General features: G+C 47.7%; 2 protein-coding genes across 2 annotated transcripts; one reads left to right on the forward strand and one right to left on the reverse strand.

Moving 5' to 3' along the window:
• Positions 1 to 1,622: 1,622 nt before the first annotated feature.
• On the reverse strand, positions 1,623 to 6,098 carry ccdc85al (coiled-coil domain containing 85A, like). The gene is made up of 2 exons (XM_012840954.3): positions 4,982 to 6,098; positions 1,623 to 3,401 (listed from the first exon to the last, which is right to left on the reverse strand). The coding sequence occupies exons 1-2, from the start codon at positions 5,219 to 5,221 to the stop codon at positions 2,139 to 2,141; spliced, it is 1,503 nt and encodes a 500-aa protein (XP_012696408.2). The 5' UTR covers positions 5,222 to 6,098; the 3' UTR covers positions 1,623 to 2,138.
• Positions 6,099 to 6,126: 28 nt separating this feature from the next.
• sec23b (SEC23 homolog B, coat complex II component) lies at positions 6,127 to 19,091 on the forward strand. Its single transcript, XM_031561913.2, is given in 20 exon segments — positions 6,127 to 6,303; positions 7,534 to 7,822; positions 8,740 to 8,797; positions 9,058 to 9,144; positions 10,177 to 10,413; positions 10,893 to 10,975; positions 11,362 to 11,506; positions 12,549 to 12,707; positions 13,262 to 13,386; positions 13,789 to 13,912; positions 14,347 to 14,427; positions 14,549 to 14,638; positions 15,014 to 15,045; positions 15,047 to 15,118; positions 15,484 to 15,637; positions 15,881 to 15,958; positions 16,156 to 16,317; positions 16,815 to 16,901; positions 17,259 to 17,480; positions 18,933 to 19,091. Coding segments are annotated over 19 exon segments (2,304 nt in total). The 5' UTR covers positions 6,127 to 6,303; positions 7,534 to 7,604; the 3' UTR covers positions 19,023 to 19,091.
• Positions 19,092 to 19,096: the final 5 nt, after the last annotated feature.

Raw genomic sequence — 19,096 nt, forward strand, 5'->3', positions numbered from 1 at the left:
GTTTCCTTTTTACAGGGCTACCGACTTTGCACGGACACCAGAGTTGTTTTGAGTGTACACATTGGATACACAGCTTAGAGGAATGTGAGGAAAATGTAGCTGAATTCAATGAAAAGCGTGATGGATTACGATCAACGACTGCACCTCTAACCCCAGATTACCATGATTATGTGAACAACTATCTTAGGGTGACAGCTATGGGTGATGGTGATTGGTTTGTTCCAATTACATGGTAAAGCGCAAAGGTCTTCTCGCCTGTGCACCTTCTTACGGTAAGTCACAGCCATTCCTCTTGTGGTTTCGGATGAATAGCAAACATATGATTTCCCCTGAACTGGACGTCAGGTGCTCACGACAGGGTGTATTTTTTTCGGTGATAAAAAAAAGAGGGATGATAAAAAAGAGGGATGATAAAAAAAATGACTGCACAGCAAAGCAAATATCTCACCTTGAGGGAGACGTCCTGTGGCTCGTGTTGGCCCCAACCACTCAGCACTTTCCTCAGCTAGAAATCATTACTCGCCACCGTGGGGTATTTAAACACTGGCCAAGCCTTTGGCTTTGATACTCTCATTCTTTCATTCTCTCTTTCGCTTGCGCTTTCTCTCTCTCTCTCTCTCCCTCCCTCACTCTCTCTCTCACTTTTTCTCTCCTGACACGCTAACCTCGCCTAGCTCCCGAAGAGACGGGGGTGAAACTGCAGCATATTTGGAGAGGAATAATTAACAGCATGACAAGTCAGAGTGGATTGTGGCAGCACCAGCACCAGCACCAGCACCAGCACCAGCACCAGCACCAGCACCAGCACCAGCAGCAGCAGCAGCACCAGCACCAGCACCAGCACCAGCAGCAGCAGCAGCAGCAGTAACAAAGGCAGAGCCAGCATCTCATTTCAGCATCTCTCTCTGAGTGGGTTCTGCCAACATCCCAGTAATGCTCTTGCACCCAGAGAAGAAGAAGCAGAAGATTCACATCACAAGTGTTGACCACGTGTCTCTGTGGCTTAACTGGCAGAGAACCTGATAAAGCAACATGCTAACGACATCGAGCTCATGGATTCAATTCCCAGGGAGTACACACAGGCTACTGAGGAACATGTCCAGTATATCTATACCGGAAGTCGCTTTTTAAAAGTGTCTGCCAAATGAATAAATGTAAACAATCTACATCCGAGGATCCTCTGTCTTTTGCGCCCCACGCCAAGCAGTCAGTTATGTCGCAGCAGCAGCAGCAGCAGTCATAAAGTCTCTTGTACAACCACAATTTCACTTTTACCTTCTTGATAAAACATTTAATGTGAAACGCCGTGTCAGGTTTAATGGAGTGTGTCTAAGATCGGAGGAGCTTGACTAATGAGTCACTCAAAATGACACAGTCCTCTCCGAGCTCAGTAGGGGTAGTTTCCTGAGTAGTCACCTTAGGGTTTCTCCTAGCGCACTCCTCTGCCTCTGACTAAATGCCAGAGAAGAGATAGCTTCTTACTTTCAGACTGGCAACACTCATTCATTCATTGAATGAACCCTTGTTCAATAATTCAAAACATCAGATCGCTGTGATTCACTGCCCAGTAGGGGTAGTGGACTGATCTGATCATTTGAATATCATGAATATCAATCATTTGAATACCAATACAGTTGAATTAAGGGTGGTTTAAACGCACATAGATTGAACCCATTGATAGCCAGGACACAAAATCAAATGCTCTCCCAGTAAGCTAAATATGACTGAGCAATATATCACAGAATTTCAATATATCAAAGAAATGAGATCTTATCAAGTCACAACCCAATAATCCTGATGATAGCCACCTGTACTTTCACTGCAAAAGAAATATTATGTGCTTACCAACACCATGCATGAATATGTACTGTGTTATACCCTCAGCCAAGGGTGCCCAATCCTCTACCTGGAGATCTATCGTTTTTGCTGAGTCTGGTTCAGCCATTACATTTAGTAATGAACCTGACTCAGCTGATTGAGCCCTTCAAGCCCATTTCAACACTACAGCCAGGTGCATTAAAGATCACTATGAGGCTGGAGGGGGGGGATGTCAATACAGATGTCCAGAAAAGGAGCTGGGCACCCCTGCCACAAACTAGCTAGGTTCTTCTCGCTCTGCTACAGTACCTGCCTGTGTGTCAGATTAAAGAAGGCCTCCGGTGTGATGGTGATGAAGAGGAGGATGAGGAGGACCCACCGTTCATTCCGTTGTAGATGCTCCTGTGGTGGGGCGAGACCTCGTCCCCAGCCGGCCTCCTCTGCACCGCGTCTCGGCCGGGGCTGCCGAACTTCACGCCGTGCTCCGGACTCACGCCGTACTGGTGCCTCAGCGTCTCCGGGCTGCCCATGCTACGGCCCAGCATGCACTTGTCGTGGTGCTCTGGGGTGCCGAGCAGCGAGCCCTGCTTGGGCTCGGGGCTCCCGCAGCCGCTGCCCATGCTACCCACGCTGCCCCGGTGCCTCTGGAAGAAGTCCAGGCTGCCCATGGGGCTGCTGGGGCTGGAGCCCAGGTGGTGGAGTAGGTGGTGGTGCTTCTGGAGCGTCGGGGAGTCGGTGCCGTGCTTGGGGTGCTGCTCGGGGCTCCTCTGGCCCACCCCGGCTCCACCCGAGCGGCCGTACTTCTCTGGGCTGAGCCCCCGCATCATGCGGTGGTCGGGCACGGAGATGGAGCCGCAGCGCGGGCGGCAGGACTGGGGGAGGGTGAACGGGTAATCCAGGCTGGTGCTCCGATGGCGGGTGGGAAAGTGCTCAGGACTGGGCACCTCCCCACCTCCGCCCCCTACGCTTCCCGAACCCCCGCCTGCCACTGTGGTCCTGGGCTTGTGAAGGTACTCTGGGCTGCTGCTACTCCCCAGCATCCCACCACCACCACCTCCTCCTGCTCCCCCTCCTCCGGCCAGTAGAGTCTGCTTATGGAGGTGGAGATGGTGGTCGGAGCTATCGGCGCTACCAGCGCTGGAGGTGCTGCTCCCATCCCCCACATCCCTCATTAGAAGCCCCATGCCAGGCACCATCAGCAGGCTGCTCTGGCTGTCAATCGAGCTCCGGCAGCCCGGTCCAGCGCTTCCCACGTGGGGCCCTCCGCTCCCAACGCCTCCTCCTCCTCCTCCTCCACCCACTCCGCTCCCCCCACTGCCTCTCTCCCCAGTGCGCTCCTCCTCGAGCAGCAGGCACAGCTCCTTGAGCTCCAGGTTCTCCTTGATCACCTCCTCCTGCCGCTGCTCCAGCTCCTTCAGCTTCTGCAGGTAGAGCGTCACCTCCTTGCGCATGATGCTGGCGCTGTAGCGGCCCAGGCGCTGCCACTCGCGCGACACCCGCTTGCTCTTCTGACGGTCGTCGTCTAGGAAACAGCAGAGGTCACGCAGCTCGCGGTTGTCCTCCTGCAGTTTCTGGTTCACGTCCTGGGGGCGACAGAAAGGCGACTCATTGATCACAGAAACACATCGGTTTGGTTCAGTTTTCTTCAGCAGGCCTCAGCTATATTTATGCGGTGCCATTAACAGTGGGTACACTGTTATCAAAAAAAGCACTGTAGCCTAAATTCCCAAAAAAGGGGGACACTCAATACAAAAAAAAAGATCACCTAGGTCTACAGAACCCTCAACCCTTGTAAAAGTCACCTATACTGTATTGCATGCATCTCTGAAGAATGCGGTATAATCTCACAGAATCTCAGTTATATTCAGGGACTCTCTCCATACAGCATGCTTCAAAACAGGGAAGTATAGGCCAAAGGTGTGGGAATGGTGCAAGCCAAAAAGCTTGAAGGAAGTGCATCATGGCAGGTAGAGAGCCTAGCCCTCTATTAGACTCTTATCATCCGGGGACCTAAAGCCTGTCTGTGTCCTGAGGAAAAGCAACGGTGAGGGAGGAAGTGGGTGAAGAGATCAAGTACCAGGCACCACGGAGCGCCTGGCTGGCGTCTGGTTTTTTCGTGGCGCTCATCTCTCTCTCTCTCTCTAATAGTATATACGCCAGCCTTCTGATTCACTTCCACCATTATTCATCGCTTGGCCCCCTGGACCGCATGTCTCAGCCCACTCTAATTAACTCAAAACCCAGCTGCTTTTTTTCAGGGAAGCATCTCAGGGAAGCTTACAAGAGATCCTGGCACTTTCCCCTCAGCCCCCGTGCCATAGCTCTTTCTAATGAAGCTCAGTTTTTTTTTTTTATTAAACGGGGGTGTAGGGAGCAGTTAAAATGTTTAAATCATCTTCCTATACATGCTCTCCTCATCAAGCGCCACTGCGGCGTTTGGGTCTTGGCAGGCCGAGGCGGGATCTGGATATTATCTCCGTGGGTGATTTAATGAGGAATGTCCTCCTGAGGTAAACTACACGTCTGCTGAATCACCAGATGAGGCTTTAAAAACATGTGAGGTATGCAGTAGTGAGGGTGGGGGTGAGTGTGTGTGGGTTTGAGCCGTCATGGTGTAATAAAGTGAAGAGCTTGTGTTATGCATTGCCTATCATTAGTCTCTAGTGCTGCTTTTCAGGCTCTGGGATACAGACAACAGGTGTGTCCTTCAGTTATTCACAAGAAAATGAATGATTTAAAATCATTAATTAATCATATTTCACAGTTTTATGTAATTACATTCACTTATTAAGGTATGTTACTTATGCACTCCTATCATACACACCCACATAAACAAGCACACAAGCGCGCGCACACACACACACACGCAAGCACACACACACACACCCACATAAACAAGCACACACACACACACACACACGCACACACTCAAGCACACAGACACACACACAGACACACACACACACACGCACTCACACACACACACACACAACACACACACACACACACACACACACACAACAGGATAGGCTACTTAGTCTACCTATCCCTCACGCCTGACGAGAATGACAGGTGTAACAGTTAGATCCTCAACCTGCCGTGCGCGCTCAGGTGCCCTGAAAAACTATGATCTCATCCTTGAGAAAAATGCGCGCCCCCTCACCTTCAACCCCCGAATCTCGTTCAGATGCAATTGAAGGCTGCGGTTGACCTCGCGGATCAGATTGGCGTGGTCCATAATGACACTCATCTTGTCGGCTTCAGACCTGCGGAGCCACCGCACCAACTCCTCCTTGGTCCACTTTAAAAGCTCCTCGTCCGACAGATTTGAAATATCCTCCGCCGGACTTTCCGTCCCCTTGGATATTGACAGCTGCAGCGGGGGCTGGGTAGCTTTCTCCATGGGCACAGATGAGCTACAATACAATAAACTACTTGAAAAATATGAACAGGGCTCCTATTAACATCTGTCCGCATCCAAACCAAGGCGAGTCTGGGACACAGCCGGTAACCGCAAAAGCGCGAGCTTACGATATCAGGAAGCTACACTTTCCCCAAAGCAACAGCTGAGGATGCTCTGTAAGTTGAACCTGAAAAAAAAGGCTACATGCAGACGCCGGGCTCCTCCTTACACCTTCTCAGCGAGTGCATAGTTCTTCCGAGTTTGCGTGTCAAGACAGCATAAAAAGCATCCTGCTGCGTCTCAACTGGAGAGATCCTCGGAGGTACTCCGGCACTCGATGTGCACGCCTTCGTCTCGCTCCGCGCTCTCCACCAAGGCATAGGGGAGGATGCACATCAGCATCTCCGGCAAGTGCATGGGGAAAGAGAGAGAGCGTGACTGCAGCAGCGACCTCTCTCTCTCACCCTCCCGCCCTCCCTCCCGGGGGTCTACAAGTTGCGTCATTTGATGGTGAAACAGTGCCATCTACAGAATGACAGAAGAACTGATCATACCAGGGTTGCCGTAACACTGGTAATGTTAGACCTAATACATTTTTTATTAAATGTTAAATGAATAACACACAATCGTGGAAATGGTCATTCAACTGAACACTGGATTAGCCAACTTTTTATGTTAACTAATCTACTATTCTTAATGTTAAGATATACAAAATAACTACTGGCTCTGGAGAAATAAAAAAAATACTGAAAAAATGAAAACATGTGAAAATGGCAAGATTTGTATTTTGGGGAAAATGTTCCATGTTCAGCAGTACTCACTTCTCTTTACTTGTGCATTTCGAGTGGGAGGAGCAGGCTGCTTACGTTTCGGAAACATGCAACCAATAGTAAACTGCTGAATGTGTAGTAACACGTCATTCCACAGCAGAGAAGTAACCGGTGGGGTTGAGCCCGGTTGCGCTGAGTTGCCAGCCTAAATTTCTTTGCCCATCTGCTTGTTTTAGTGCAGATGTGATTGATAAATTCCTGAAGCTACATTTCATTTATTTATTGCCGTTCGGATTTACGGATTCATTCCAGGTATGATCATCAGCCTGATTTTCTCTTGAACTAGGCCAGCTCCTCAGGTTGGGCGAAACCCCGGATTAGCCCAGTGAACCGTCGCCTGTTAGCTAGCTTGCTTGCTAACTTAATTTCTAGCTGTATGGCTGTAGCTGTAACACTGCTAGATTGTTAGCTACTTAGCCGCCTTAAATTCCCGTTCTCGTGTTTTCAATTTTATGTCGGTTTCATAGGAAATGGTCAGCTGGACTTTAGCAAGGTTAATTTTAATCGTTTGTTAGCACGCAGTGTCGGTGGCTTCATAGCATAGCTAGCACTGCTTCATCCATCCTGCAAGCTTGCTAGCCAACAATCTAGATACCAGCTCGATAGAAGCCGGTTGAAACCCGACTTTTTAAAGAGACAGCTGGTGGTTTAATTTTCCTGACATACTTCTTTATGTTTTGACTTACCCATGTATATGGTTACACAGTTTGTTTATGTGTGATTAGGTGGTGATGTTGATATGAACTTCAGGTTTAACGTCAGTATTGCAGTATTGCGCAACCTTTAAATGGTGTTGTATTGTAGCTGGATATCTTCCGGTAGTAGTCTGTCTTTTGGTATTTGTCAAAGTTTTGCTTGTCCCTTTGCCAACGTCAGCATTCTGTTACATAAAATTGATTAATGGTAGTTGATGTGGCTAAAGGTACATATACTCATGTGTCCCATAGTATTACAGATAAGATGAGATCTGCTGATTGTGGGTCGCCCTATGTGATTCAAGGCGTTAGGCCAGTACCTCGCTTAGTGTTACTAAGAATAACGCCTTATAGTATGTTTTATAATAAGTACATCAATGTCTATTCATAGAGCATTCCAGGAGATCAGTGGTGCAGAAAGGTTGACGTAACAAACTGCTTGAGTCTTTGGGTTGTCACTCCCTTGTTGGCATTCCTCCTTAAAAATAGAGGCCTCTTACGTCAATACACACACTCTCACTCACACCCCAAGAACATGTCAGGCAAGTTCAGAGTGACGCACAGTGTCAACATTTTGAAAGCTTTTCACTTCATTGTTCATGTCAGTGTGTCTGACAGTGACCAACGTCAGCATCTAGAAAAACTCTGCTGTCTTCTGAGACACACAAGGCTCACAAAGATCCACTGAGCCAACCTCTCTCTCTCTCCCTTCCTTCCTTCCTTTCTTTGACAACATCTGTCTTTGTTTCCATCGCTCCTCCCCTCTCTACCTCCTTTCCATCCTCAGCTTTCTTGCTCCCACGACGATGGACCAGCAACAACAACAACAACAGCCGCAGCCAGCAGCAGTCGCCCGCGATGACCTACCAGGAGTTCATCCAGCAGAACGAGGACCGGGATGGCGTGCGCTTCAGCTGGAACCTCTGGCCCTCCAGTCGCCTGGAGGCCACCCGGCTGGTGGTGCCCGTCTCCTGCCTCTTCACGCCGCTCAAGGAGCGGCCCGACCTGCCGCCCATCCAGTACGAGCCTGTGCTGTGCAGCCGCGCCAACTGCAAGGCCGTGCTCAACCCACTCTGGTGAGACGCTTTGAATTCTCATACCCCACTGCCACCCCTTTAGGGCAAAACAGCTGGTTAATTTGTTCTTAACTCGCACTTACAGTAGTTACATCCGGCACTTTTTTTATTCTTATGTAAAGTAGTATTTATTGTTACACTAGGTCTCTGTTGCTCGTAGCTTGATTGTTCCCTCCTTTGTACGTCGCTTTGGATAAAAGATGATTTACATGGTTTCTAACATGAATGCTGAGCATCGTGAAACTCTATAATTGCCGCGTCCTTTAAAAACAAAAGGGGGTTTCCATGAGTGGTTACAAGTATTTGAGGGAAACTGAGGAAGAGTTTAAGCCCTTTTGCAGTCGAGCCGTTACACCACACTGGATACTGGGTGTTTACTGCCTACCACATACTGTGTGCTGAACTTCACTTCACCCAAACAAACACCCCCAACCAAAGCTCACAAGAGCACCAGATTCAACTCTAGCCTAATATACTGAGTATTGTTTTTCTACCCCAAGCTGTGGCCTCCCCCCCCGCCCCCCCTCCATGATAAAGCCTCTCTGGCCTGGTCTGGTCTGTGTTGTAAAAGTGCTATCTCCTTGATCAGTCATGCTAATGGCTCCATTTAAAGGGTCATCTAGCGGGTCTGTGTTATAGAGTGGTCCATTCATCACAGGTTGTTTACAGCCCAAACAGTGATCAGTGTGTGTGTGTGTTTTTAGTTATGTTTATTAGCCATTCAATCGAACTAAAGGGGCTCTTTCCCCCCGACTTTTGAAAGCACTAATCAATTTCCCCCCTCTGTAATCTGGACATTACTTGCAGTGCTTGATCTGCCTTCAATGTGTTATCTGTGTTTAGAGTGGTGTAAGTCAATGATTTTTTTTTACCCCCCTTCTTTTCTGACTCTTGCATCTTATTACATTTCCCTCTAGCCAAGTGGACTTCCGAGCCAAAATATGGGCCTGCAACTTCTGCTTCCAAAGGAATCCAGTGAGTATAACCCCCCCGGCTACTCTTTGGCATAAAACAGTTTCTATTAGTCAAAACTCACAGCCAGCACAGAGAAGTTTGTTGCAAAACTTGCATAACATTACTTCAACATCACTCCACCATCACTCCAGCCACAGAACTGGCATTACATCAGTCGTCCAAAGTCCACGATGACTAGCTAACAGATGTTTGCACTGTTGTTGAGTTTACTCGTTCTCTTCACTGACCTCTTCCTCTCTGCTCCCCCCCCCCCCCCCCAGTTCCCTCCATCCTACGCTGGCATCTCGGAGGTGAACCAGCCCGCTGAACTGATGTCGCAGTTCTCCACCATCGAGTACATAGTGCAGGTAAACACCGCTCCCGCCTCAGCCGCTACACAGACACAGACTGTACTGTACAGACTGTCCTGCACACACACACAACACACACACACACACACAGTAGAACACAGGTGAACCTTAGCCACTGTTCCTGGGACTGGCTGATAACTTCTGGCATCGGGGGCCTCCCTAGAAAGGGGAGAAAGAATGTATGTGACGATTATCAGTAGATTATGGTGTTGGATAACGGACCTGCACAGCCATTCAGCGGTTCAAAATTCGTTCAGCTTTTTTTTTTTTTGCTTTACAAGACATAAACTACAGAAATAATATGCAAGGACATTTTATCGAACCCCCTTGCTTCTGGATCGTCCTGCCCTTCTTCTCTGAAGCAACTCCTAGTCCCATCAGGGATATTTCAGTGCCCATCTAAAATGCATGATCTCATTCATTTGTAGATCTCAGATTAGTCAGTTGCTTTCATGTGAAGAAACTAGGCATTCGAGTGGGCCACAGCAGTCTACTGCTCTTTTCTTACTGATGCCTTTACCGAGAGCAGCTTTTTATAGAACAGCATAGATAGGTCTCGAGCACTTATATTTACACGTTCACTGCATAATACTTTGCTGAGAGACCCAAGGACAGCTGCATAATAGTAGGAATTTCAGTGTACAGCCTTTTTATTTTGTTTTTAAAGGTCATAGAATGATCGAAAGAAAATAACACGAGCGCACAAAAACACACGGCCTTGGATATTCACCGTTTGTTTTATGTCCCCTGCTAGCCTTTACATGGAATGTGGCATTTTTTTGCGAGCTGGAATGCCCGTTCTGTCCATTGTGCACCCAAGCACTGGTTGAACAACCCAGTGACCAATCAAATGATATACCACATTTGTATCTGCATATTGTGTCTGCAGCTCAGGGTTGCCAAGACATTTCATTGTACTGTTACAATAACAATGAAGGCATTCAATTCAATTCTATTGTATTGTATTCAATTCAATTCTATATCATGAAGGTGTTTTTGACCCTCCTTTTGTCCCCGTCTCTGTCCCAGCGCGGCCCCCCGTCCCCTCTGATCTTCCTGTACGTGGTGGACACGTGTCTGGAGGAGGAGGACCTGCAGGCGCTGCGCGAGTCGCTGCAGATGTCGCTCAGCCTGCTGCCGCCCAACGCGCTGGTGGGCCTCATCACCTTCGGCCGCATGGTGCAGGTGCACGAGCTGAGCTGCGAGGGCATCGCCAAGAGCTACGTCTTCCGCGGCACCAAGGAGCTCACCCCCAAACAGATCCAGGTACCCACCGCCGCCGCTGCCGCCAGGCCAGGAGGAGAGATGTGTGCCAGGGGGAGACATGTGTGCCAAAAGGCTTTGGGGGGGAAATGGCTGTAGCTCCCAAGTGGCACCACAGTATGCCAAGGGACTTGGTGCCAGAAGTACAGACTGTGTGTGTGTGTGTGTGTGTGTGTGTGTGTGTGTACAGGACATTTTGTACAGTGTGTGTGTGTGTGTGTACAGGACATTCTGTACAGTGTGTGTGTGTGTGTGTGTACAGGACATTCTGTACAGTGTGTGTGTGTGTGTGTGTGTGTACAGGACATTCTGTACAGTTTGTTTTTGTTTTTGTGTAGAAATTGGCTTTTGTGTGCTGAGGGTTTTGTTTGATTTTTAGTTTGGTAGGGATAAGTATGTCAATGTGAAGAAGCGATGTTTGTTTGTTTGTTTGTTTGTTTGTTTGTTGTGCTGATGGGGGATTTGTTTGGTTTGGTGATCAGGAGATGCTGGGCTTGATGAAGCCGGCCGCCTCTGGACCGCAGGGCCGACCTCTTGCTCCGATGGACGCCTCTGCCACCTGCAGGTACAGATTACAAGCGCACCATCCACTCCCACTTAAGCAACAGAAAACAAACTCACTCAAGTCTCTCTGTCTCTCTCTCTCTCTCTCTCTCTCTTCCTCCTCTCTCTCTCTCTCTCTGTGTCCCTCTCTTTCTCTCTCTCTTTCTCTCTCTCTCTCTCTGTCTGTCCCTCCTCTCATGTCCTGAGATTGTAGCCACATTTGCTGGTTGACATTTAGTTCAACTCCCTGCTGCCCTAAACACATTGTGTAAATCCCTCCTTACCCAACCCCTTGCCTCCCTAAACACACTCTGATAACCTTTCCTTCTCCAACTCCATTGCATTGCCCTGAACACATTGTACTGACCCCTCTTTGTCCGACCCCCTTGCTTCCCCCCCCCTGCCCAGGTTCCTGCAGCCGGTGCACAAGGTGGACATGAACCTGACGGACCTGCTGGGGGAGCTCCAGAGGGACCCGTGGCCCGTGCCCCAGGGCAAACGCCCGCTGCGCTCCACCGGCGTGGCCCTCTCCATCGCCGTCGGCCTGCTGGAGGTAAAAGGTTTTCACTTGATGCACACCTTTGCCCTTTTTTAACTTGGGCTCCTGTTTGTCAGGAAGAGTTCATTCTCAGAGAGCGTGTGTGTGTGTGTGTGTGTGTTGTGGGATTTGTTTTGTACGTGATAAGACAGGACACTCTCTCAGATTACAAGCGCACCATCCACTCCCACTTAAGCAACAGAAAACAAACTCTCTCAAGTCTCTCTCTTTCTTTCTTTCTTTCTTTCTTTCTTTCTTTCTTTCTTTCTTTCTTTCTTTCTCTCTTTCTCTCTCTCTCTCTCTAATCAATATTTGTTTCGTAACATGGTGAGGATGTGGCTGTTCCCAGGTGTACTCTGAAGTCCTGTGTCTGATAACACCAGAAATAGATATGGCTTTTTGCAGTCACTGCAGTTCACTTTGACGCCGTCCTCAATCTGCTTTCAGTATCATTTCAATCGTGTCTGCACTGTTGCGTAATACTCAGGAGTCAGGCCACCACGTTTCACACCACTGTGTCTGTGGCACACTCTGTCAGCTGATCTGTGTCTGTGGCACACTCTGTCAGCTGATCTGTGTCTGTGGCACACTCTTGTCAGCTGATCTGTGTCTTTTCGAGAGCTGCTACATTTCTGTTTTATGTCGGCCATGAAGCTTTAACTCAGCCGGGTATTCATTTATTATGATATTTCAGTCACTGCCGATGAGACTCGACTGTGGGCTATAAAATGGGTCATTCCCTCTTTCTTTATGCGTTTCCAGGTCGCATTCTCTACAAGTGCACCACACGTAGCCTACTGTTTATCATTTGGCTCTTAGCCTAGCCTAGCAATGTACTAGTACAGTCTAGTACTCAACAGGGAAGCCACAGTTTCAAGGCTACATTTTTATTTTATTTAAAAGAGTTTTATTGATATGGCTGTGGTGTAGTAAAGTATATGTGTGCGCAGAATTCGAAAGACATAAACAATGTACGTATATCTAGTGAATATATCTAATCCATTTAATGTGTAATTTATGTAGAAGTCTAAATCTGAGCTCCCCCATCCCTCTCCAGGGCACGTTCCCCAACACGGGCGCTCGGGTGATGCTGTTCACCGGCGGCCCCCCCACCCAGGGCCCCGGCATGGTGGTGGGCGACGAGCTGAAGACGCCCATCCGCTCCTGGCACGACATCCAGAAGGACAACGCCCGTCACCTGAAGAAGGCCACGAAGGTCAGTCTCACGGATGTAGAAGTGCTCACTTGCAGCCGAAATGCTCCTATTTGATATACTCCCACGCAGAGGTCTACATCTGTGTGTCATATCTGTTTATGTTCATGACCGTATCCGTCATATCTGTTTTCTGTTCATATGCACTAAATCATCCGGAGGTGCCATTTCTGTTTTTCTCGCTGTTAAATTTCCATCCAGTATGTGTTTAAAAAAAAAAAAAGAGATCTTTGATACAAAAAGGTCAGTTTTAGAGGTCAGATCCCATAGATGTGCTGTCTTAGAAGCATTTCAACAGTGAAATGAATAAAAGAGCTGCCCTGTGTGGCCCATGCAGAATGCTGAGAATAAAGTCGAACAATAAAGCCTTAGCAACGGTTCCTGGAAATGGAGCATTTGGAAAGAATCCTACTGCTGAATGGTAAACATTTAGTAAATGGCGGGCTGTGCCGAATGTTAATGTTTGTTCTTTTTGTGTGTGTGTGTGTGTGTGTTGTGTGTGTGTGTGTGTGTGTGTGTGGTGTGTGTGTGTGTGTGTGTGTGTGTGTGTTCTGCAGTACTACGAGACTCTGTCTAACCGCACTGCAGACAATGGCCACAGCATTGACATCTACGCCTGTGCCCTGGACCAGACGGGCCTGCTGGAGATGAAGTGCTGCTCCAACCTGACGGGTGAGGAGGCGCACAAACCCAACAGAACCGCACGGGTTGGGACGACTGACTCGGGAACTTGTGGCAATTCAGTTGTGCCAGTTTGAATTGGACTTTAAATATTAATATAATTTGAGATGCCATGTATTACACATGCCTTTCTTCAATTTACATGGCATCTTTTAAGCCTCATAATCATGTATGAAGTTTTATGTTAACTAGTGGCTTAACCATGTCACGTACATCTTGCTTCTTTTCCATGTTCTATGAATGGAATCTAGGAATGGCCCTGTTTTGTCTCATCTAACACACACAATGTTGTGCTGTTTCAAGTTAGACCGTGAAATCCCTCACTGCACACTCGCATGCGTTGATTGTTACTGATAACACTTGTGTGTGTGTGTGTGTGTGTGTGTGTGGTGTGTGTCCACAGGGGCCACATTGTGATGGGCGACTCGTTCAACACGTCCCTCTTCAAGCAGACCTTCCAGCGGGTCTTCGCCAAGGACTACAACTCTGAGTTCCGCATGGCCTTTGGAAGCACCATAGAGGTCAAGGTGAGGCACGCCGGCGGTGGCCATTCCAGAGCGGTTTAAAAGGGATCGCCCCATGCTTGTTCTGGGTTAATGACTAACATTTATGTCTGTTTAGTTAGGAGCCTCTTTTTTTGGACTTGAGCATACAGAGACAAATGTATATGTTAGTTTTGTTCAGTTGAAGACTTTTCAGAGGAGACAACTTCTGTAAAATAAAATTCTGTAACTCTCAGAAGAACCAAGAAGACTTTTGATTGGGTGCCTTTTCAGGATTCTTGACTATGGCTATGTCAATGATATGCTAACTAAGCTAGGCTAAGACTTAATTTACTTGAAAAATACAACCACTGTTTATAGGGAGGCTTTATTATTGCTGAGGATGAAATGCATTTGGAAATGCTGTTGAATAAGCAGCCTTGTATATCACTCTTAACTGGCTTATCTGTCCTCCCCAGACTTCTCGCGAGCTGAAAGTGTCCGGAGCCATCGGCTCCTGCGTCTCTCTCAACGCCAAGGGGCCCAGCGTCTCAGAAAACGTGAGTGGGGTTGGACACACACAGAAAGAGAGTCCTTATAATATGAGTTTTTTATTATATTTGTCCTGTGAGGATGAGACCGAGTGTCTGTTTTGACCCGCCACGTCTCCTCTGTTTGCAGGAGATGGGCGTCGGTGGCACCACCCAGTGGAAAGTGTGCAGCCTCACGCCCGCTACCACCCTGGGCATGTTCTTTGAGGTTGTGAGCCAGGTACGTATCCACTGCTGGCCGACTGTCCGTGAGAGCTAGTTATTCACAAGTCAGTGCATGTACAGTGTGTGTGTGTTATATATATATATATATATATATATATATATATATATATATATATATATTATACAATATATATGACCATTTGGAACCGGTTTGGCTTATGGTTGCTGCGGACACTTAAGAAAAGTATTGAATAGATCCTCAGACTACCAGCAGAGGAGACTATGTCTGCAGATTGTCAATAATCAGTCTGAGACGAACAAATAACATTGATGAATCGATCAGGGGGCTTATCTTCGGGACGACTGATTGGCACAGACAACACTCTTTGCTCTCGATTCTCATGTCGTTCTTGTCTCTCTCTCGCGGCAGCATAACGCCCCCATACCTCAGGGAGGCCGGGGCCGTCCAGTTCATCACCCAGTACCAGCATTCCAACATGCAGAAGAGGATCAGGGTCACCACCGTGGCCAGGAAGTGAGTGCTCTCTCTCTCTCACACACGCCCACACACACACTTTAAAAGGTTAAAACAGTACTTCCTGAAGCAGCACTTCAGCGATAAGCCGAGGGAGTTTGATCTATTTGTTCTTTTGCTTCGCTTGGCATCACACGCCTTAAGTTTTAGCTCGAGGCTGCGAATTATGACGCATCAGCCACTCCTAATAGCTGCCGTGTTTGATGAGTCTTTTTTTAGTGCCACCACTGTTTGCGCAGGTGTTGCTTTTGTTGACGATAGGCCTGTGGGTGTATGTGCTTGCGTGTGTGTTTTCCGTGTGTGTGCGTGTGTGTATGACGTGAACATGACTGAACGTGTCACTCACCGCCTTGTCTCTCGTGCAGCTGGGCGGACGCTCAGTCCCAGATCCAGCACATCGAGTCCTCCTTCGACCAGGAAGCGTCGGCCGTGCTCATGGCCCGCCTGGGCGTGTTCAGGGCGGAGACGGAGGAGGGGCCGGACGTGCTGCGCTGGCTGGACAGGCAGCTGATTCGCCTGGTGAGTTTGGGCTCTTCACTGATTGGACGGACCCGTGCCACATAGAATGAATGAATGAAATGAAAAGTTAAAGCAAATAATCTTAATGCCAACTTGGAAACAGTTTTTAGGCCATCGTCATATGTCTGTTCGTCAAGTGAGTTTTGATTTGAGGGAGAGATACAAGACTGTTTTAGGAAAGAAAAAAAAAAAGTAATGTTTTGTTTGCATCAAAATGACTGTGGTCTACTACTTTGCTTGCAGTGTCAGAAGTTTGGACAGTTCAACAAGGACGACCCCAATTCCTTCCGCCTCTCGCAGTCCCTCTCCCTTTACCCACAGGTGAGATTCAGCCCAAACACAACTTGCTTTAACGCTTGAAGTTAAATACACATGGATTTAAGATTCAGATTCAGTATAGATTCACATACTGCCTTATTTATTCTTTCATTCTTCTGGTCTTTTGTTTGTCCCGTTTTTTTTTTTCCCCATTCACTCGGTTTCTCACCTGTGTTATTTATTCCTTCCCGCTCTCACAGTTCATGTTCCACTTGAGGCGGTCGCCGTTCCTGCAGGTGTTCAACAACAGTCCGGACGAGTCGTCCTACTACAGGCACCACTTCATGAGGCAGGACCTGACCCAGTCGCTCATCATGATCCAGCCCATCCTCTACTCCTACTCGTTCCATGGACCTCCAGAGGTGCGTACTGGGGCTCGGCACCATGACAGGCACTGGATGACTGCTGTAGCATACTGGGGCTCGGCACCATGACAGGCACTGGATGACTGCTGTAGCATACTGGGGCTGGGCACCATGACAGGCACTGGTTGACTGCTGTAGCATACTGGGGCTCGGCACCATGACAGGCACTGGATGACTGCTGTAGCTCGGCACCATGACAGTCACTGGATGACTGCTGTAGCATTCAATAGTATGCTAGGAATGAAGAACTTATAGACAGATGGATAAATATTTCTTTCTTTCTTCCTTTTTTCTTTCCAACTTCTCCATCTTTCTTTCTTCTTTTTTTCTTTCTAACTTCTCCATCTTTCTTTCTTTCTTTTTTGCTCTCTTTCTTTCTTTATCTCCCTCACTTTCTTTCTCTCTCTTTCTATTATGTGTCTGTGTTGTATAGGTATCATTCTGTAATTGTTTGAGTTGAAGGTGAAACTGTGTTTTGATGCCCCCCTCTCTAGCCTGTGCTCCTGGACAGCAGCAGCATCCTGCCTGACCGCATCCTGCTCATGGACACCTTCTTCCAGCTGGTCATCTTCCACGGCGAGGTAGACATACACGTCCATAGTATTACACATTCATTTCTGAGACGTATGCAGGGAAGTGAGTTGTCAAGAGATACCCATCTTCAGTATCTAAGGAGTTTGATTTCTTGTCTCTTCAGGGGGGGGGACCAATCTGACAACTGTCAAATATCGTCCTTACATTTCCAAATTCCTATTGTAATGTAATTTGTAGACAGACTTTTTTTCAGCTTCAGGACTTAAAATGCTCATTTCCTGTCCCCATTGTAATGTACGGATGATGAGCTAAAAAAAAAGTCCTTAAGGGGCAAAGCGATGTTAAAGTGGAAAAGATTGCGTACGGCCTGTGGCTTAACGTGTTTCATGTCCCCCGCGCTTCAGACCATCGCCCAGTGGAGGAAGGCGGGTTACCAGGACCTGCCGGAGTACGAGAACTTCAAGCAGCTGCTGCAGGCGCCACTGGACGACGCGCAGGAGCTCCTGCAGGGCCGCTTCCCCATGCCACGCTACGTGGACACGGAGCACGGCGGCTCGCAGGCCCGCTTCCTGCTCTCCAAGGTCAACCCGTCGCAGACGCACAACAACCTGTACGCCTGGGGCCAGGTGAGGAGACCAGACCAGATGCCACGCACACAGAGCAGCAGATACACGAACAGGCACACGTATAAAGGCGCACACAGAAAATGTGCATGCTAACGGAAATACGACTACTAGCGCATTCATTTAAATATAGACATTATAGACACTTCTGAAGAGCCGAAACGCCCCTCAGAAGTGGGCCCAAGTGAGGAAGTAACACAAACGAATAAACTGTACACACACACACACACACACATACATACTGTTCAAAAGTTTGGAGAAATGTGCTTGTTTTTTAAAGACAATCTCCTGTTTTTCTATTCAAATACCCCAAAGTTGGTGAGAAATATAGTCTACATAATAACAGCTACATATAATAATTAAATATAATTCCAGCTGGAAATGGCTGACTTTGAATGGAATAAAAGGCCCATATTCTGCCACCGTCACTCATGTGTTTCAATGGCACATTATGTTAGCTTATCCTAAATAATCATGTTTTAAATGCTAATTCATCATTATAAAACCCTCCTGCAATTACGTTTGAGTGGCTGAAGGCCTTTGTGCTCTTAAAGCCAGCTGCCTTTGGAAGATGCTGGAGGAGTGCTTGACGCCATCCCTCAAGCGCGGTGGAGGATATGTGATTGGCTGGGGGTACTATGGCGCTGATTGAGTTTGCCATTCGTACAGAGTAAAAGAAATCTTTTAACAAGAAAGGCTCCATTTTACCATGACTCCATCGCCATGCCGTACCCTGTGGACGGCACGTGACTGGAGTACATTTTATCTTCCAACGAGACGGAGACCCAAGGCATTGCTCTAAATTGAGCAAGACCTATTTAGTGAAGAACCAGTCATGCTGTATTCCTGTATATAAGTGCAGCAAATTGAGGGTTCTTTGATGAAAGCAAGTTTTCAAGCACAAAATTATTTCAAACAGAAATCGTTATTTCTAACCTTGCCAATGATTTGACTATATTTCGATACATTTTCCACCTTGTTTGGTGGATAGAAATACGAGTTTTCCATTTTCCAGGTGATTCCAAACTTTAGAACAATAGTGTGTATACACACACACACACACAGAGGTATACAAAATGATATAGGCCTACTTCTATCAACTGTAACACACACACACACACACACACACACACACAGACACACACACACACACATACACACACACACACAGAGGTATACAAAATGATATAGGCCTACTTCTATCCACTGACACACACACACACACACACACACGGACACACACACACACACACAGAGACACACACACACACACACACACACAGAGGTATACAAAAAGATCTAGGCCTACTTCTATCCACTGTCTCTCTCTCTCACACACACGCAAAAACTTGTTATGTCTTACTTTTATGTGCCACCTCATATGTGGAGCGCAGTGGTCCTCCCTGAGCTGAGATCTGTGACTGACCGATGCTGTCCCTCCGGTCTGTGTTTTAGGAGTCTGGAGCCCCCATACTCACAGATGACGTCAGTCTGCAAGTGTTCATGGACCACCTCAAGAAGCTGGCTGTGTCCAGCTCTGCCTGAACCCAACCCTAGCCTTGGACCAAATTAATGAATTAAGTGAATGAGGAGTGTGTGTCTCTCTGTGTGTGTGTGTG

Source organism: Clupea harengus, chromosome 24, assembly GCF_900700415.2.
Source record: "Clupea harengus chromosome 24, Ch_v2.0.2, whole genome shotgun sequence".
Classification (NCBI taxonomy): Eukaryota; Metazoa; Chordata; class Actinopteri; order Clupeiformes; family Clupeidae; genus Clupea; species Clupea harengus.

Coding starts and splice junctions, on each gene's coding strand:
- ccdc85al (XM_012840954.3), bottom strand. CDS start 5,221: ATGGAGAAAGCTACCCAGCCCCCGCTGCAGCTGTCAATATCCAAGGGG. Junction 3,402..4,981: donor ACGAGATTCGGGGGTTGAAG/GTGAGGGGGCGC, acceptor TGTCGCCCCCAG/GACGTGAACCAGAAACTGCA.